Genomic DNA, 21,062 nt, shown 5'->3' with positions numbered 1-21,062 from the left:
CAGTCCGAGTGCCAGGTGGTACCCCGACGTGGTATCAATGGCACAAGGGGATCCGTGGCCCCGACCGGACGCTCTGACTCAGGCTGGGGGGGCCCTCCTGTCGCGTCCGGTACTGGGGCGTAGACTGATGGTCTGGAGGCTGAACGGAGAAAGTTGCTAAACCTTGGCCTCCCCTCTGCAGTTGTTGCCACAATTCAGGGTGCTCGGGCCCCATCTACGACCAGGGCTTACAGGGTCCGTTGGCGTCTTTTCTCTGATTGGTGCTCAGAGAGGGACCTGGACCCTACATCCTGTTCTATACAGGATGCACTGAGTTTTCTCCAGGGTCTGCTGGACGATGGCTGCCGCAACCCTAGGGATTTTTGCGGCAGCCATCGTTACCGGGCACATGGGGTTCAGAGTCCACACTGCTCGTAGTCACCCCTTGGTGAAGCGTTTTCTTCAGGGCGTTCGTAGGCTTAGACCGCCCGTGCGCCGGTCGGTTCCGACCTGGGACCTTCAGACAGTACTGGAGGAGTACTTTGGGGTCAGGAACAAGGGTGCCCCACTGTCCTCCCAAAGATTAGCCCACTGGATATGCCTTGCCATCCGCGCTGCATATAAGGCACAAGGACTCCCTCTGCCAGCAGTGGTCAGAGCACACTCCACACGTGGGGTTACACAGCTTCTACGGCACTGCTCCCTGGCGCTTCGATTGAGGAGGTCTGCATGGCAGCCTCTTGGTCGGCCTCTTCAACGTTTGTGCAGTCATATCTGCAGGACGTTGCTACAGGTTCAGTTGCTCACGCAGTTTTGGGTGGTGGACGGTCATGAATCCCCCCCCCCCAACCCTATGGTGGTTCGGGAGTGTTGTGACAAGTTTAGTCAGTTAAGCTGGTAACCACACTGACGTCCTGTTGCTGGGTCTCCTGCTGGGCCTCTGACTAAACCAGGTAGAAAGACCGGTTTCTTCTTGTGCTCCAAACGAGGACCTCGCACCTTTAGACAATAGGCCCCAAATGGCCCATCTCCCTAACATCACAAAGATCTCCTTCTGCCTCCAAACGCCACCATGATGCATTACCATGCTAAGCACCTTTTGGTTGTCTGCATTGACATCTCCAACTGTATTACCATGTCTATGAGTTTCTGTGCTTCCATTTGCTGTGTGCCCTACTGTATGACCCCTGTCCTGCTGCTCTGTCTTTGGTGCTCACCTATATAAGGTGATGCCAAAGCTGACACGGGCAGAGCTTACCATGAACTTGCGTTATGTGTAACCCTCTCCGCAATGCATTGTGTAATAAACTTCACATCTTGACTAGACAAACATCTCTTAAGTTTTATTAAGCAAAAAAATCCACAACAGGAGGGAATGACCTGGGTTGGTTTGGCCTTCTGGGTGCTCTGAGCGCTCTTGGGAGAGGCGCTTCCAAGCTCCTGTTTTTCCTGCATGGTCGGTTTAGTGCCTCAGGGGCTCTTGGGAGAGGCGGCTCGTGCAGGCGTTCCCTGATTGTCTTTTTCCGGGGTGAAGTGCTAAGGCGTTGTTAACGGCTATTGGCTGCCCCTCACCCTGCCCGTCAGCCCCTGCAACCTAGGGAGCACTGGGCCACTCCCTGGGATGCATAGAGTTGCCACGGGCCTGCTCCAATCATGCGAGACCATACCTGCTGGGAGTACATTGGTTGGCCACGGCTGCGCGTTGCTTAAGGGCAAGCACACAATTGAAGTAGAAATCTAAGTTACCTATGTAACTATAGTTCTACGAAATGTGTGCGGGCTCAGCAGGCACGACCTCTCTTCGATGGCTGAGTTCAAAGGAGACGATTGAAGGGAAAGTCCCCCTTTTGGGGTGAGTGGACCCCAAGTATGATTGGAGCGGTCAGTTCTGATCCTCTCAGGGCGGGAAGCTGGCACTTCCGAGAGATATGCAATAGCGCAGCCTAAGGGGGGCGCAAACATTTCGTAGAACTATAGTTACATAGGTAACTTAGATTTATGTCCGGTCACTTGATACAGGGAGGTGTCTCTTTTTTTGATGTCGCTTTAGCCCCAAACAGCCCATGTCCCGCCTCCTTCTCAAACACCTCAACAGCAGCCGATACAAACTTTGATCTGGGTTTGAAAGATTGTTTTATTGGAGACTCGAGGACAAACTGTGTCTCCATCATTCTGAACAAAAAGCCAGTGACGACATGACTCTATTTTACTATGAAGCGACATCGATCAATAACAATAATAGGAGACAATGATTTGAACGTCACGCTCATTTATTCACGGACGAGGCGGTAAAGTGTCTTGCCCGAGGACACAGTTTGCTTTGGTGACAGCTGTGGATCAAACTGACAACTTTCTACTTTCATTCAGAGCTGAAGAAACACAAGAAATGCTTCAACACGATGTAAACTTTGCACCAAACACCAACATTTATATCGACAAAACCAAATCTCTTGTAACATTTTGTGTAACGGTAAAGCCCAGGTTCAAGTCATGTTTGTTCAGTTTCATCCAAGAACAAGAAAAACAGAATCAAAATATGACGAAAGGTTTTCTTTTTTTAACTGTTGCACAAACTGGAAACTTAGTGAGTAAGAAGTAGAAACTCATAGATGGAGGAGAAAAAAAACATTTAACCTGTTAAAGTTTGTCTACGTTTTACTTAAAGAGCCTGATATTGCAGAGATATTATCCACAGACCAGGGTATCTGCATTTTCATCTTCCATCTAGTTTTTTTAAAAACTTTCTTTAATCCCTTAACTCCCACCTGAACCGAGCACATTTTTTCCAGTTTGGCTTTACCCCAATCCAAAAACTTCTGGGGAAAAAGGTGTGAGAATAGCGACAAAACTGAGACGAAAACAATGATGAAAATGTCACAAAAATGTCACAAGAAATTGACAAAAATGTGACGAAAAAATGACAAAAATGTGACAAAAATGTGATAAAAAATTTGACAAGAAAATGACAAAAAAATGACAAAAAAAGACAAAAAAATTACGGAAAAATGATAAAAATGTGACAAAAATGTGATAAAAATTTGACAAAAAAATGACAAAAAATGTGACAAAAAATTGACAAAAAATTTATAAAAATGACCAAAAAAGTTACAAAAATGAGTTGAATACCCAACAAAAAAATGATGGAAAAAAAATCTGGTGACGTGAGGAAAAAGATCTCTCGGTTCAGGCGGGAGTTAAGAGGTTAAACAAATAAATGCTATTTACACTCTCAACAATAATAGCTTCATGTTCTCTGACACTTCCTGACTGTTTGTTACATTTTGTGTGCTCACACTGGCTGTTGTTTGCGTTAGAATTGATAAGGCATTATTATCTTTACATTTTCGATACAAGACGACTCTATCACATTGTTACAGGGTTTTCAAATGTAGTGCTTTTTAATGCAGGTTCAATTTCCAAACGCTACATTATGAATTGCACACACAACAACAACAACAACAACACAAATAAGCAGTGCGTGTTTTATTTCATAACATTTTGCAACCCTTCCATGAAACAGAAGAATGAGATAAGAGATATGAGATCATGTTTGTTCTTACCTTTTCTGTGACTTTATTTGTATGAAATCTTTTGTTCAAGATGATTCCAACTGTGGCAACAACAGCCAAACCAAAAAGAGACACTTCATAAAGTCTAAAGTTTAAAGTATTTCAGATGATCATATTGAATCGGCTGCAGAGCTTTTCTAGTGCTGAACCTCTGTTTGGAAACGCCAGGGCAGCTTTGTGGTAATATTGTATCTATAACTATGGACATTTTGGAATAATGAAAGATAAAAAAATAAATGTACAGTGGAAAGGTCCAAGCGTCGTCTGGTCATTGTTGGGAAATGGAAGTGTTGACGTCACTGCAGTCGAGTCCAGGAACAATCATTAAACAATGGTTCAACTGATCAAACTGAGTCTCTTAGTTCTGTCCACGATCAACTTTATAACAACTTTATAGAGATCCTGGTGGATCCTTTTATCTGTAATGGGATGCAGTTTCAAAATAAAAGACAATTCATTTGTTTATTCAACCTTTATTTACTCAGAAAAGTCCCAAAAGATTCATATCCCACAAAGCTGCTGTTTTTGTTACTGTTGTTACTGTTTGTGTCACTGACATTTTGATCAATAAATAAGACACAACCTCACGGAAAAACAAAACAGTCAATAATCTGTTACAGCTTCTGCATTTGACATTTTCCAAACAAGTTCAAGGAAAAAATGGTACGAACAATAAAATCTTCAACTTTTTCAAACCAAACTATTTACACAACAGCAGGGCCCTGGGCATAGGCAAAGTAGGCGGCAAACAAGGGACACTTTTGATGGAGAGGATGAAGAACTGCACTTAAAGGTCCACGTCTCCTGAATCTACAACATCGACAACTTTTGCTCATAACTTTGGAACGGAAAGGACCAAGGCCGTGGGAACCCAGGGTGCTGAGGGCGCTGCAGCACCCCCTGGTGGATAGTTTGTGAACTACAGGCAATATTAACCCCTTAACTCCCACCTGAACCGAGCACATTTTCTCCAGCTTTACCCCAGTCCAAAAGCTTCTGGAAAAAAGGTGTGAAAATAGCAACAAAATTGAGACGAAAACAAGGATGAAAATGTGAAAAAAGTGAGAAAACATTGACGAAAAAGTGACAAAAAATTTACAAAAAGTGACAAAAAATTTACAAAAAAGTAAGAAAAATTTGACGAAAAATTGCGGAAAAAAAAGGACGAAAAAGTGATAAGAATTTGACAAAAAAATGCGAATAATTTGACAAAAGTGACAAAAAAGTCAAGAAAATTTGACAAAAATGAGACAACTGCCCAACAACAAAAGTGATGAAAAAAATCTGATGATGTGAGGAAAAAGATCAATTTAGTTTTGTAGATTTTAGCTTTCAAATGAGGTGTTACACTGGCCTACAGGATTTGGGTAAAGCTGAACTGGAGAAAATGCTCTCGGTTCAGGCGGGAGTTAAGAGGTTAATAAATAGGATTTATGCACTGAAAAAGTATTTGGGGGGTACATTTTGTCCCACAGCACCCCCTAACTAAAATATCTTCCCACGGCTCTGGAAAGGACAGAAGCTGAGGTTTTGGGTGAGTTCAAATGAGCCTCTCATGTGCGTGCGGTAATGTTAAGTTCTGTGAGTATTGGGCATAGGCAAACCAGGCCTATGTTTGTCTTTGTCCGAGATTAGGGTCAAAGCCCAATCTTGCATCGTCACCAAATTGTCTGTGGCCTGAACAACGGGAAATAAAACTATGACAATCGACCACAAAAGTAAAGGCCATTTTGTTACAAATCACTCAATAAAAAAGCTGGTTCATCTTCATAAAATGCCATTCATGAAGATTATTACACAGTAATCCATGTCAAGATCAACAAAACAAACGCCACAATTATCCCCCGATAGAATCTGCTCAGTAAAAGGAGTAAAACAGAAGAGCTGCTTCATCCAGAACAACAAATCTGTGAAAACAAAAGAAACAATTACTACATTTTGACTTTATATTTTCTTATTTCCTCTTTCACTACATCCATACGTCTCCTCTTTGCTCTTCCTCTATATGAGCTGACAGCACCTCTCTGTTACTACATCACTGTTTTCTGACCTTTTATAAGACGTTATTGTTGTGAAATCTTCTGTACAAGACGATTCCAACAGCAGCAGCAACGACCAAACCCAGAGCCGACAGAACAGCCACGATGATGATGGAGGAGTTCAGCTTTTTCTCTGTCAAACAAAACTATTATTATTATTAGCCTGATCATCAACTCTGTTCCTTTCAAAAGCAGAAGAGTCTGGGATCCACAGTAATCCACTTCTCCCACATATTTGTATCAAACTAATCAGATTTATTTGTCGTGCGTCCCATCGCCTGCTCCTCCGACTTCAGAATCTAACACAGACAGAGGTCAGTCCCGTCTCACCGTTGGAGCGGATCAGTCCGGGGTCCAGTTTGGTGATGAGGTCGTCTTTGACTCCGGACAGCTGGAACACACAGCTGTACCTGCCCCAGTCTTCAGTCGGGACAGAGGACAGGTCCAGGGACACGCTGCTCTGGAAGGTCCCGTCGTGGTTGGGCAGGATCTCTCCCACGTCCTCCAGCAGCTCCTCTCCGTCTTTAGCCCAGAACAGCATGGCTCTGTCGGGGTAGAAGCCTGTGGCGAGGCAGGTGACCGGGGACGAGGAGGACTTCTGCAGGAACCACACTAGAGGGAGCTCTGAACACAGGACACATGGACAGGACGTTACTGAACACTTTAGGGTCAGAACATTTGAAATAAATACTGAAAAAGTCAATAAAATATCAAATCAACCAATGTGACAGTGTTGTAGATAGATTTGTTTTTGTGAGATTGTAAAATTGATGATGATAATGAAGAAACAGTGAAGCCAAACTTGAAGCACAATCTTTGGTTCTATTTTATTTATTTATTTTTTTCATTTAAATGGGTAAAAAATAAATAAGCAACTTTAAACAACTTTACACAACTATCTTACCTTTTCTCTTCAGACTTTTCTCTCCAAGTCTCACGTACTTCTTCAGATATTCTCCACAGCGATGGATCAGATGATGTTTCACTCGAGCAGCTTCTCCAATCTTCTCCCACCTCAGTTTAGTGACAAAAGCCTCTGATTTAGCAGCGACCCACGTCTGTGTGGCCCAGTCCAACGAAATGAAATCTTCTCCATCAAAGGCGAATTGATAATATCCTCTGATCTCATCGGTCTCATCGTCCCATTCACAACCAGACATGTACTGCAGAATATGGAGTCCTGACACAGAAACATCAGAATTAGAACTGCACTTGTTTTGAAAGTTATTAAACAAATATAGATCTATGTGTTTTTGTTGATATGATGATAGTTTTTTGTTAATGTATATTTCCAGTAAGAACTTTAGATCAATCAAAGTAAATATGAGACAAACCTTCAGTTTTGTTGAATCTCAGTCTGACAATCTCAGTGTTGCCTTTATTCACCTGCTCATTACCAATATCCATCTGAGTGTTCTTCTCCCAGAACTCTGGATCCTCCTCTGTCAGTCTGTTCATCCACTCCTGTTTGGGCTCCGCTCTCCTGGTTTTACTGTCGTAGTGATAAACTGTGAGTCCATTCACCACTCCAACATAAACAAACTCTGGGAAGTTTGGGACTTGAGTTGAAGAAGTTTGGAAACCCATGTACGTGTGAATCACTGTGAACAACAGGTTTATTTAGTTTTTCTTTACGACAATTATCTCTCAATACGTTAAATTCAACAAAACAAATCATTAAACAAATGCCTGATTATGTTATTTATAAATCATTCTAGTTAACAGTGAAAGTGCCTTATGCCATAAAGTAAATACATAAATGTTTTATGAGCAAATACAACATGTTACAAAACCTGAATAACGTGAAGTTAAATGAACTGACAACAATACAACATTTAATGTCACTTTCCTTTTTGTAAACATTAGCTCCACTTCCGCTTTAGCCTGTAACAAATGAAAAGTCCAAATGTTCTCACTTGATGTGGCTCCATTCATGAGTGTCCCCGAGAGAATGAGCACAAAGCAAATGTTCACGGTGAACATCGCTGCAAAAGTCTCCGTAAAGACCTGACAAAACTCTGGCCTCGAAATGTTTGGAGGCTGTTTCAGACGCGACGCACTTTATACAAAACAGACAGTTGCACTTTCAGTTTGAGAGTCCCGCCCCTTTTCTTTTTTGAACCAATCAGATCGCGTCTCCAGGCAGAACAGACTCACGCGGGGTTTGTGTCAGTGGAGAAATAATTTGTAAAGCGTCTTTGAATATTATTATTATTATTATTATTATTATTATTATTATTATTATTATTATTATTATTATTATTATTATTATTATTATTATTATTATTATTTTTATTATTATTTTTATTATTATTAAATTTGCAATAATCTCTTTAATTATGTCACTGAATAATCTGTCTCCATAGATTTAAATGGTAAATTGTAACTTCAAAGTCAGTTTTTTGTGTTTTGATATTTGGCTTCATTTCACTGATTTGTTTTCAATCAACTTAAATGTCTGAAATGTAAAAACAAACATTGTGTCAGATTCATCTTCTGTCTCGACCCACTTTGGGAACCTCTGTCCTGGATGACTGAGAGTTTACATGTTACGACCTTAAATGCCAACAAAATGAAACCTCTCACCCGCACTTTAACAGAGCGCATCATCTGAAAGCTGAGTTTACAGCCTACAGGCCAGAACAAGGGCTCATTTGAAAGCTAAGAACCACAAAAGTGCATTTTTGCTGCGTTGTCGTCACGTTTTTGATGCATTTTTGTTTTGTTTTTGTCGGTTTCTCCATCACCTTTTCCCCCCTTGCTTTTCGGTGCTTTTATGCCATGTTTTCACTGTGTTTTTGTCCTTTTTGTTGCCTTTTGAACATTACACATTACAACACATGAGGACACGCCTGTGACGCTAAAGGTTTTAAATAAAGCCGTCGCTCTTTCGTCCCAAACTCCATCAGCTCCTCGTCTGTGTCGCGTCTGTGATTTTCTCTTCTCCTTCAGCTTCTCCTGACCTTGTGCTTTAGTGACACTGATGAACGTGAGAAGCTCTAATTCCAGCTGACTGCTTTATAAAGAGCGTGTGGTGGGAGTGTGAGCGTCCTCTCTGTGTCACTGTGGCAGAGTGGTTAGCCTCAGGGTTAATGATGCTCACACAGACTCCACGCTCTTTCTCTTCGTAGCGTCACGTTTGAAGCTTCTTGTGATTCGGCGACTCCTTTGCTTTGGCTTCGCACAATAAAGTCTGAAGTTATGTCCCGGTCACTTGACACAGGGAGGTGTCTCTTGTTTTGATGTCGATTTAAGCCCCAAACAGCCCCATGTCCCGCCTCCTTCTCAAACACCTCAACAGCAGCCGATACAAACTTTGATCTGGGTTTGAAAGATCGTTTTATTGGAGACTCGAGGACAAACTGTGTCTCCATCATTCTGAACAAAAAGCCAGTGACGACATGACTCTGTTTTACTATGAAGCGACATCGATCAATAATAATAATAGGAGACAATGATTTGAACAACTTTCTACTTTCATTCAGAGCTGAAGAAACACAATAAATGCTTCAACACGATGTGAACTTTGCACCAAACACCAACGTTTACATCGACAAAACCAAATATCGTGATTTAGTGACTCGACGTAAGAAGTAGAAGCTCATAGATGGAGGAGGAAAAAAACATGACCTGTTAAAATTTGTGAACGTTTTACGTCAAGATACAAATATTGCCGAAATATCCTCCACAGACCAGGGCACCTGCTTTAGATGAGATTAGATTTTGATTGTCTATCGAGGTAGAAGTTCATCTTTGACTCACCGACACATAAAAACACAAGGCGAGGACAATACAAACATGCCCAGTAGAAAAACACATAGGAAAAAGAAACGCAGTAAAATAAAACGGAAAAAATATTACAGAACAGCCTTTTTAGGAACTCTGTATCGGCCCCTAGAGTTCAGAAGCTCAAACTGAGGGTTGTTTGGAGGCAGGAGACCAGTGAGAGCCAGATCATCTGCGTATTTTAATCATTTTTCATCTTCTGTCCACATTTTTAGAAAAAACGCTGTTCACACACGCAGGAATAATGGCTTCATATTCTCTGTCTACTTCCTGATCCTATTACATTTTACAAGACGTTATTATTATTTTTACATTTTCGGTACAAAACGACTCCAGCGACGACCAAAGAGACCGACACAGCGACGATGACGGGCGTGAGCTTCTTCTCTGCAAAAATCAAAACATAAGAATAACATTTAGTGACAAAGAGTGAAGTGACAAAACGTAGCTTCCTATAAATCTATTTAAGGCCAAACTTTGAAACAAATAACTATATCTATCAGTTTGATCTTTAGATGTTTGGAAATGACAACACTCTGTTATTGGCCCTGTTCAGACGTCATGTTCATGAGCTCTTTCAGTCTCTAAAATGATTTAACATTTCATTTTGGATCAATGAAGTTTGTCTATTGTTGTTGATCACAAAATAAGAACAATTTAGATGTTTGAGGTGTACACAGCAAAAAGTAATGAACTAGACTAGTATAAACATCTCAATTTGAGAATTATAATCAATTTTTTTGTTGTTTTGACTAGTTAAGAAGTTGTTAGGCATTTGTCCTAGATTATTTCACTTGTTCTGAGATGTTTCTGACTTGTTTCGATACATTTCGTCCTTATTTCAGGTCATTTTCTTTGCCAATGGGGTAAGAAAATTGGTCTTGTCTCATTGGCAATTTTACCTTCTTATTTCAAGCGAGATTTACCCTAGAACTGGTCTGAAATGTCCTCAAACAAGCAAAGTAAACTTGGTCCGATCAGGAAAAGTGTCTAAATGAGTGAAAACCGCTCAAAACAAGAAACATTTCCTCAATTCAAGTCATTTAAGCCAATGCTTGATATTGACTTTTTGCAGTGTAGATTTTGTCAGTAAAAGTTACAGGACCCAAACACATTCTGTGTTCTGTAAGTCAGTCCCGTCTCACCGTTGGAGCGGATCAGTCCGGGGTCCAGTTTGGTGATGAGGTCGTCTTTGACTCCGGACAGCTGGAACACACAGCTGTACCTGCCCCAGTCTTCAGTCGGGACAGAGGACAGGTCCAGGGACACGCTGCTCTGGAAGGTCCCGTCGTGGTTGGGCAGGATCTCTCCCACGTCCTCCTCCAGCTCCTTTCCGTCTTTAGCCCAGAACAGCATGGCTCTGTCGGGGTAGAAGCCTGTGGCGAGGCAGGTGACCGGGGACGAGGAGGACTTCTGCAGGAACCACACTAGAGGGAGCTCTGAGCACACAAAATATAGCATAATAATAATGGCCACTTGTATTGCGCTCTACAAGCCTGTTTTACCAAGTTTCTTAAAGCGCTACACTGTCGTCATTATTCATTCACTCCATACTCGGTGGTGGTAAGCTACTGTTGTAGCCACAGCGGCCCTGGGGTAGACTGATGGAAGCGAGGCAACCAGTCTGCACCATCAGCCCCTCCTCCGACCGACCACTCACTCACTAGGTAAGTTTAGGTAAGTTTGCGTTGTGGAGGGCTGAATTTCATCATTGCCTATACCAAGGGCCGAACCTCACCATAGTAGCCTAAAGGAAATCACTTTTTCTGCAAATGCCAACACAATGTTTTACATCTGTGGTTCTCAAGTGGTCTGGCTTCGGGACCCACCATTACCCGAGGATGACAAGCCGCGACCCAAATAAAACTGTAATTTGCCATATATAGTTTTCATTGCACAAGCAGTAGATGTGCTTTTAAGAGATCAACACAACCCAATAACATTAATTTTAACGGACTCCCGTGTGTTTCCATACAGTTTCAGCTTGTGACCCACTTTTGAGTCCCGACCCACCAGTGTAGAATTTCTGTTTTATATTATATCACATATTATGACCAAGTGGGATGTTCTGCCAGGAAATGTTTAAAATACTGACACTATTTCTCACATCTTTAGAGTTCTTAAACAGGTATTTCATCTCTTTCTGGCATAATACTTTTTCTCAAATTCATCTTGAGGGCCAGAGGTTCTGTGCTGGCGGGCCGGATATGGCCCCCGGGCCTGATGTTGCCCTGCTCTAGGGAATAACACTCCAGGCAAGTCACTACAGGGTTAAGTGTCTGCTCCTTGAAAACATTTTTGGATTTAAGTTGCACATATTTGAACAACTGACTTAAAAAAAAGATTTAAAAAAAAACAATACAAGTAAAATAAAACTATTTTACCTTTCCTTGTCAGCATTTTCTCTACAGATCGTACGATCTTCTTCAGCCACACAACACAGAAGTGGATCAGTTGGTTTTTATGACGAACGCCCTCTCCAATCCTCTCCCATTTCTGTTTTAGGGCTAAGGCCTGTGGTCTAGCAGCGACATATGTCTGTGTGTCCCAGTCCAAAGAAACAAAGTCTTCTCCATCAAACGCAAACTTGGAAAATCCGCTGATCTCCTCAGTGTCATTGTCCCAGTCACAGCCAACCATCCACTGCAGAACATGGAGTCCTGACACAGAAACATCAGAATCTTAAGTGTTGTTTTAGCAATTTTACTCAAGTTACAATCACGTTCACTGCTAATTGTTTGGTCCTTTGAAGCAAGATCGTACTCTCGTACCTTTGTGATCGACTAACTAATACCGACCATTGTGCGGATATTTTACAAGAAAGAAAACACTCACTGAAAATAAGACCGATTTTCATATCTTTTTGAACTAAATGCCCAAGCAGCAATGTGATTTTGACTTGGCTTTAAACCTTTTGAAGAAATGAACCCTGTTGTTTAACAAATATTACTTATACTTAAATTTTGAACTCTTTGCACAATATTTAATAAAACATGATTATGATGATGATGCAGTTTGCACATTTAAACAGTTGTCCATCTTCAATGAAGGTTCTTGAGTCATCACCTGTACTCTGTAGTTGATGTGTGGGACGTTTCGCCTCTCATCCGAAAGGCCCAGCTCAGATCGCGGACTTAGGACCACTGGGAGGGGTTTATCTTGGCTAAGTCCCACCCTCTATAAAGGCTTCTCTCACCCGTGGGTAAACATCTATATAGTTCTAAGTCCTAACAACCGAACTCACACCTGAGTTTTAGTCTGAATGACTCTACTCTCAACTGCTCACTTAGGGATAAGTCTATTCTGTCTGCATCTAGGATTGAACCTGAGGTGTTTTCTTGGTGTTTGCCCACAGGTGAGAGTAGCCTTTAATAGAGGGGAGGGACTTAGCCATGCTAAACTCCTCCCAGTGGAAGGGGGCGCTTCGTTTTGGCTGTAAATGAAGCGCCCCCTTGCTTTGGGCAGGGCGGTCAGCGAGGGCTGATAATCACTGCTTTGCGGCTATATTATAGTAGTTGAAGTTAGAAGTCCCTGTACAACAAATCAATAGAAAGACAAAAACTACAGCTAAAAACAGACAAACCTTCTGTCAGGTTGAATGCCTCTCTTATAGCTTCAATGTTGCCTCTTTGCTGCTGCTCATCACTAATGTCCATCTGAGTGTTTCTCTCCCAGTAGTCTGGGTCCTCTTCTGTCACTCCGTTCACCCATTCCTGTTTGGGCACTGCTCTCCGGGTTTTACTGTCGTAATAATACATCTGCAGTCCATCCACCACATTGACAAGGACATACTCCGGGAACTGTGGAACTTGAGTCGAAGTTGTTCGAAAACCCACCAGAGTGTGTGTCACTGTGAACAACAGGCTTAATTAGAATTTAATAATGGCAATGTAAGTTAAGATTTTTGTATTACCAACTTGTCCCAATGAGTTAAGCATGTTCAAAATAAATACTGGTATTTACTGATACCAGTTTTGCACATTGAATGTGTTCTTATGACCTGCAGTTTGCTGGTTGGTCCTGTAGCCAATTTGATGCGCTGGGCGAGATTGGGCTGTTTTGCCCCTCAAAAACATATTTAGAAAATCCTTCATTAAAGGTAATAGTTATTTGGGCTGGGACGATCCACTTTTGTCACGATCCGATACAGTAGGTTATGACACAGTAAGTAATGTTTACCCTAAAATGTGGAAAAAGTCATGTGTCCAAAGTTTATAAACCAAATGCCATTTGACATTAATAGTGTTAAAGCCACACCGTGTAGAATTTTACCCAATAAATGAAATTGAAATACAAGCATTTATTCATGACAGATATTTTCATCATTGAGAAAATACCTCATAAAAGTACAAACATGTGCCTTTGCTGTGAGCGGCTCACCTCTCCTCAGACATGACTGTAACTTTACAGGGAGTCGTCTCCATGGAGATGTGACTAAAGGCAGCAGAATCTGAGATTGAAGTTTAGGTTCACATCCAAATCCGTTCTTTGGTTACCCACTGCAGAAATAGACTTTTCTGTGTTGAGCTGGTCATTAAGAGCATGTTTTATTCTAATGACAACAGTATAGTCAAAATGTTGCACAGTGTGCCTTTAACATGTTCAGATTAAAAAGTACATTAACTGTCATTAAACTGTTAACATTAAACTGTCACTAGAAAACAAAGTATCGCAGAATAAAATGCCTCCAAACACAAGTATTGAACGTATTGCAATATTTGATAAAATATATTACTTGCTGGTATTGGAATACAAAATACTGTGATCCGATCAGATATTTTGTCCCATTCCTAGTTATCATGCAGTGCTAACAGAATGTAGTATTTGTTTTTGTTTGCTTTTTTAGCACATGCAGACATGGACAAAGCCTTTTCAGAAATGTCTTGACCCAAATGGCTTTGCTATTATTCAAAGATTTCATTTTTTGCCGTACCAGTCCCTTTCGACACACTTTGGATATGGAAACCCTGTTTTATCTACTTATTATTTTCTTTATCCGAACATGTGCAATGATGAAGGACCAGGGAAGAAAAGACTGTCTCTATTACGTTTCAATCCAAAGTCTAAAGTTATGCCCATAAGGCGGCGACATTGTGGATGGTTGGGGACCATGGACCTCATAGGATTCAAAAATAAATCTCAAATCTGGTGCCCGTCCAGTAGAAGGTGCCCTTTTCAGCCTATGCCAGGGCCGGCCCTGAGCACGTGCTTTAAATTGGGTCGTGGTCTGTGCCACTAAACTGAAAGAATAAAGAAATGTAGTTTCATCTCACAGCGGGAAGCCGTTTTCAACCGCTTTGCCTCTTGTGAAATGGACGGATTGAGGACTGAGAACGGTCCTATTAAAGCCCCGATCTGACCACTGACTACTCACGATTAAAAAATATTAGATTTTCATGCTTCTCACATTAATATTTGGTCAAATGACATTATCTATTATGCACTGGTTTCATTGCTCCACATGGGTTCTGTGGACAATGATCCAGAGATTGTAAAAGTTCTTTATGTTTACTTGTTTGTACACTGAAAAAAAAAAAAGTGGTCTTTACTTGAAAACATCCAGAAAACCGGATGCTTTAAAAAAGGTCTAATTAAAGTGTTTCTCAGTTTCCAGTAGTTAACTTCTACACCAGTAGTGTTGAATTGAACATTTTTGTTGATGAATACGTTTAATTATATTAAAATATAACTCTAATATCACTAACATTATATTTGAATCACTATTATTAGCATGCCAAGTTCAGTTGTAACCCAAAACATGTGCAATAAGTTATTCCTTCAGATTCCTTCACTGTACAATTCATGGAATTCAACAAAACAATTTACTCGTGTTTCTTATTTTGCTATGAACAGTTATTGTGAGACATTATTGTCGTGCCATGAAGTTGTCTGTAAATAAAAGTTGTTTTTCTTTACAGTATTAGTAGAGTAATTACCCTCTTCATGATTTCACGCCTGTAGAATTTGCTACACAGGTCTGTGACAGCCAGAGCTCATTATAATGTGCCACTTATCACACACCTTCATCCTTTTGGCTCACAATTTACAGTAACATATTATTTTAAACTATACCATTGCACTGAACCAACTTTAGTACAATGACATGATTTACATTGCATTATTCATTCACTCCATACTATTGTAGCCACAGCTGCCCTGGGGTACACTGACGGAAGTGAGGCAACCAGTCTGCACCATCGGCCCCTCCGACCACCACCAACCACTCACTCACTACATACGCCCAGGCTTCCTGATGTTCCCAAGCGGTCTCCCATCCAAGTCCTGCCAGGCTCTTCCCTGCTTAGCGTCTGAGATCTGACGGGATCAGGCAGAGCAAAGGCGGTGTGGCCACTAATACACATCATTCCATTGTATGTGTGACCTATACAAGTTGTTATATAGCACAAAACATTGCTCTATAGGTTCAATGTATCAGTGTAGTGTAAAGTGCTTCCAAATTTACTGAAACAAATCAAAGTCGACATGTACTCACTTGAAGTCACTCCATTTATGAGTAGAATCAGCACAATGACAATCTTCATGTTGAACAGAGCTGCAAAACTCTATATAGAAAACAACAAAAGCAGGATTTGTATTGAAAATGCAGTAGCACTTTCTGTTTTAAAGTTCAGCCTTTCTCCTGCTGTAACCAATTAGAATCCAGGACATTGTCATGTGGGTGTGGCGATGAAAATATGTAAACAAACTTGTCAGAGCACTAAATAAAACATGGTGTTGTATAGAGTTTATGTACATGAAGTCATGCAGTCGGGCTCTGATTTAAGCCTGGGTCAGTCACACTTTTGTCAGGAAGCTGAACTCTCTCCCTTTCCTTCTATTAATCGTGGTACAAAGCTTTATTTATGCGCACACTTTTCAAAGGGTAAAAGTCAGTCCCATTGTCAGTTTGTATCATTTTATTTAAAAAGTTTATCCCTCAGCAATTGGGGATGAGGGGAAAAAATAAAAATAAACCAAGTGTGTCGACCTTGTGCTTGATCAAACTGAGTCTCTTAGTTCTTTCCACGATCAACTTAAACTTTATAGTGAGCGCTCATATGGATTCACTTTGAGATTCTGGTGGATCCTTTTATCTGTAATGGGATGCAATTTCAAAATAAAACACAATTTATTTGTTTATTCAACCTTTATTTACTCAAATCTTTACCTTACAAATTTACTTAAATCCCAAAAGATTCACATCCCACAAAGCTGCTGTTATTGTTACTGTTGTTACTGTTTGTGTCACTGACATTTTGATCAATAAATAAGACACAACCTCACGGAAAAACAAAACAGTCAATAATCTGTTACAGCTTCTGCATTTGACATTTTCCAAACAAGATCAAGGAAAAAATGGTACGAACAATAAAATCTTAAACATTTTCAAACCAAACTATTTACACAACAGCAGGGCCCTGGGCATAGGCAAAGCAGGCGGCCAACAAAGGCGACTGTTGATGGAGAGGATGAAAAACTGCACTTAAAGGTCCACGTCTCCTGAATCTACAACATCGACAACTTTTGCTCATAACTTTGGAACGGAAAGGACCAAGGCCGTGGGATCCCAGGGTGCTGAGGGCGCTGCAGCACCCCCTGGTGGATAGTGTGTGAACTGCAGGCAATATTAAACCCTTAACTCCCTCCTGAACCGAGCACATTTTCTCCAGCTTTACCCCAGTCCAAAAGCTTCTGGAAAAAAGGTGTGAAAATAGCAACAAAATTGAGACGAAAACTAGGATGAAAATGTGAAAAAAATGACGAAAAATTGCAGGGGAAAAAGGACGAAAAAGTGATACGAATTTGACAAAAAAATGCGAATAATTGGACGAAAAAGTGACAAAAAAGTCAAGAAAATGTGACAAAAATGAGATGACAAAAATCACAAAAGTGATGAAAAAAATCTGATGATGTGAGGAAAAAGATCAATTTAGTTTTGTAGATCTTAGCTTTCAAATGAGGTGTTACACTGGCCTACAGGATTTGGGTAAAGCTGAACTGGAGAACTGGGAGTTAAGAGGTTAATAAATAGGATTATGCACAGAAAAAGTATTTTGGGGGTAAATTTTGTCCCTCAGCACCCCCTAACTAAAATATCTTCCCACGGCTCTGGAAAGGACAGAAGCTGAGGTTTTGGGTGAGTTCAAATGAGCCTCTCATGTGCAGTAATGTTAAGTTGAATATCTGTGAGTATTGGGCATAGGCAAACCAGGCCTAAGTTTGTCGTTGTCCAATATTAGGGTCAAAGCCCAATCTTGCATCGTCACCAAATTGTCTGTGGCCTGAACAACGGGAAATAAAACTATGACAATCGACCACAAAAGTAAAGGCCATTTTGTTACAAATCACTCAGTAAAAAAGCTGGTTCATCTTCATAAAATGCCATTCATAAAGATTATTACACAGTAATCCATGTCAAGATCAACAAAACAAACGCCACAATTATCCCCCGATAGAATCTGCTCAGTAAAAGGAGTAAAACAGAAGAGCTGCTTCATCCAGAACAACAAATCTGTGAAAACAAAAGAAACAATTACTACATTTTGACTTTATATTTTCTTATTTCCTCTTTCACTACATCCATACGTCTCCTCTTTGCTCTTCCTCTATATGAGCTGACAGCACCTCTCTGTTACTACATCACTGTTTTCTGACCTTTTATAAGACGTTATTGTTGTGAAATCTTCTGTACAAGACGATTCCAACAGCAGCAGCAACGACCAAACCCAGAGCCGACAGAACAGCCACGATGATGATGGAGGAGTTCAGCTTTTTCTCTGTGAAACAAAACTATTATTATTATTAGCCTGATCATTAACTCTGTTCCTTTCAAAAGCAGAAGAGTCTGGGATCCACAGTAATCCACTTCTCCCACATATTTGTATCAAACTAATCAGATTTATTTGTCGTGCGTCCCATCGCCTGCTCCTCCGACTTCAGAATCTAACACAGACAGAGGTCAGTCCCGTCTCACCGTTGGAGCGGATCAGTCCGGGGTCCAGTTTGGTGATGAGGTCGTCTTTGACTCCGGACAGCTGGAACACACAGCTGTACCTGCCCCAGTCTTCAGTCGGGACAGAGGACAGGTCCAGGGACACGCTGCTCTGGAAGGTCCCGTCGTGGTTGGGCAGGATCTCTCCCACGTCCTCCAGCAGCTCCTCTCCGTCTTTAGCCCAGAACAGCATGGCTCTGTCGGGGAAGAAGCCTGTGGCGAGGCAGGTGACCGGGGACGAGGAGGACTTCTGCAGGAACCACACTAGAGGGAGCTCTGAGCACAGGACACATGGACAGGACGTTACTGAACACTTTAGGGTCAGATCTTTTGAAATAAATACTGAAAAAGTCAATACAATATCAAATCAACCAATGTGACAGTGTTGTAGATAGATTTGTTTTTGTCAGATTGTAAAATTGATCATGATATTGAAGAAACAGTGAAGCCAAACTTGAAGCACAATCTTTGGTTCTATTTTATTTTCTTTCATTTTTTTCATTTAAATGGGTAAAAAATAAATAAGCAACTTTAAACAACTTTACACAACTGTCTTACCTTTTCTCTTCAGACTTTTCTCTCCAAGTCTCACGTACTTCTTCAGATTCTCTCCACAGAGATGGATCGTTTCATGTTTCACTCGAGCAGCTGCTCCAATCTTCTCCAGTTTCAGTTTAGTGACAAAGGCCTCTGATTTAGCAGCGACCCACGTCTGTGTCGCCCAGTCCAACGAAATGAAGTCTTCTCCATCAAAGGCGTATTGATGATATCCTCTGATCTCATCGGTCTCATCGTCCCATTCACAACCAGACATGTACTGCAGAATATGGAGTCCTGACACAGAAACATCAGAATTAGAACTCCACTTGTTTTGAAAGTTATTAAACAAATATAGATCTATGTCATTTTGTTCATATGATGATAGTTTTTAGTCAATGTATATTTCCAGTAAGAACTTTAGATCAATCAAAGTAAATATCAGACAAACCTTCAGTTTTGTTGAGTCTCAGTCTGAGAGTCTCAGTGTTGCCTTTATTCACCTGCTCTGAACCAATATCCATCTGAGTGTTCTTCTCCCAGAACTCTGGATCCTCCTCTGTCAGTCTGTTCATCCACTCCTGTTTGGGCTCCGCTCTCCTGGTTTTACTGTCGTAGTGATAAACTGTGAGTCCATTCACCACTGACACAATGACAAACTCTGGGAAGTTTGGGACTTGAGTTGAAGACGTGAAGAAACCCATCAAAGTGTGAATCACTGTGAACAACAGGATTATTTAGATTTACTTTACGACAATTATCTCTCAATACGTTAAATTCAACAAACAAATCATTAAACAAATGCCTGATTATGTTATTTATAAATCATTCTAGTTAACAGTGAAAGTGCCTTATGCCATAAAGTAAATACATAAATGTTTTATGAGCAAATACAACATGTTACAAAACCTGAATAACGTGAAGTTAAATGAACTGACAACAATACAACATTTAATGTCACTTTCCTTTTTGTAAACATTAGCTCCACTTCCGCTTTAGCCTGTAACAAATGAAAAGTCCAAATGTTCTCACTTGATGTGGCTCCATTCATGAGTGTCCCCGAGAGAATGAGCACAAAGCAAATGTTCACGGTGAACATCGCTGCAAAAGTCTCCGTAAACACCTGACAAAACTCTGGGCTCGAAATGTTTGGAGGCTGTTTCAGACGCGACGCACTTTATACAAAACAGACAGTTGCACTTTCAGTTTGAGAGTCCCGCCCCCTTTCATTTTTGAACCAATCAGATCGCGTCTCCAGGCAGAACAGACTCACGCGGGGTTTGTATCAGTGGAGAAATAATTTGTAAAGCGTCTTTGAATATTATTATTATTATTATTATTATTATTATTATTATTATTATTATTATTATTATTATTATTATTATTATTATTATTATTATTATTATTATTATTATTATTATTAAATCTGCAATAATCTCTTTAATTATGTCACTGAATTGACTGTCTCCATAGATTGAAATGGTAAGTTGTAACTTCAAAGTAAAAAATATGCTGTTTTTAATCAAATTAAATGTCAGAAATGTGAAAAAAAAATATTGTGTCAGATTCATCTTCTGTCTCGACCCACTTTGTGAACCTCTGTCCTGGATGACTGAGAGTTTACATGTTACGACCTTAAATGTCAACAAAATGAAACCTCTCACCCGCACTTTAACAGAGCGCATCATCTGAAAGCTGAGTTTACAGCCTACAGGCCAGAGCAAGGGCTCATTTGAAAGCTAAGAACCACAAAAGTGCATTTTTGCTGCGTCGTTGTCACGTTTTTGATGCATTTTTGTTGTGTTTTTGTCGGTTTCTCCATCACCTTTTCCCCCCTTGCTTTTCGGTGCTTTTACGTCATGTTTTCACTGTGTTTTTGTCCTTTTTGTTGCCTTTTTGAACATTACACATTACAACACATGAGGACAGGCCTGTGACGCTAAAGGTTTTAAATAAAGCCGTCGCTCTTTCGTCCCAAACTCCATCAGCTCCTCGTCTGTGTCGCGTCTGTGATTTTCTCTTCTCCTTCAGCTTCTCCTGACCTTGTGCTTTAGTGACACTGATGAACGTGAGAAGCTCTAATTCCAGCTGACTGCTTTATAAAGAGCGTGTGGTGGGAGTGTGAGCGTCCTCTCTGTGTCACTGTGGCAGAGTGGTTAG

At 40.8% G+C, this 21,062-nt stretch overlaps 3 protein-coding genes across 3 annotated transcripts; all 3 read right to left on the bottom strand.

Moving 5' to 3' along the window:
- Positions 1 to 5,879: 5,879 nt before the first annotated feature.
- On the bottom strand, positions 5,880 to 7,647 carry LOC306971035 (class I histocompatibility antigen, F10 alpha chain-like; the record flags this gene model as incomplete). The annotated part of the gene is made up of 4 exons (XM_079567163.1): positions 7,504 to 7,647; positions 6,922 to 7,188; positions 6,492 to 6,767; positions 5,880 to 6,211 (listed from the first exon to the last, which is right to left on the bottom strand). The coding sequence occupies exons 1-4, from the start codon at positions 7,568 to 7,570 to the stop codon at positions 5,880 to 5,882; spliced, it is 942 nt and encodes a 313-aa protein (XP_079423289.1). The 5' UTR covers positions 7,571 to 7,647.
- Positions 7,648 to 9,636: 1,989 nt separating this feature from the next.
- On the bottom strand, positions 9,637 to 13,131 carry LOC306970949 (class I histocompatibility antigen, F10 alpha chain-like; the record flags this gene model as incomplete). The annotated part of the gene is made up of 5 exons (XM_079567041.1): positions 9,637 to 9,649; positions 9,697 to 9,760; positions 10,519 to 10,812; positions 11,758 to 12,033; positions 12,957 to 13,131. 5 exons carry the CDS (start codon positions 13,129 to 13,131, stop codon positions 9,637 to 9,639), a joined length of 822 nt encoding a protein of 273 aa, XP_079423167.1.
- Positions 13,132 to 18,309: 5,178 nt separating this feature from the next.
- Positions 18,310 to 20,001, bottom strand: LOC306970874 (class I histocompatibility antigen, F10 alpha chain-like; the record flags this gene model as incomplete). Its single annotated transcript, XM_079566924.1, has 4 exons — positions 18,310 to 18,641; positions 18,924 to 19,199; positions 19,354 to 19,620; positions 19,935 to 20,001. 4 exons carry the CDS (start codon positions 19,999 to 20,001, stop codon positions 18,310 to 18,312), a joined length of 942 nt encoding a protein of 313 aa, XP_079423050.1.
- Between the last annotated feature and the right edge of the window lie 1,061 nt (positions 20,002 to 21,062).

This window comes from Gobius niger (assembly GCF_951799975.1).
Source record: "Gobius niger genome assembly, chromosome: 1".
Lineage (NCBI taxonomy): Eukaryota > Metazoa > Chordata > Actinopteri > Gobiiformes > Gobiidae > Gobius > Gobius niger.
Note: the sequence above shows the minus strand (reverse complement) of the source record. Positions and strands in the feature narration are given on the sequence as shown.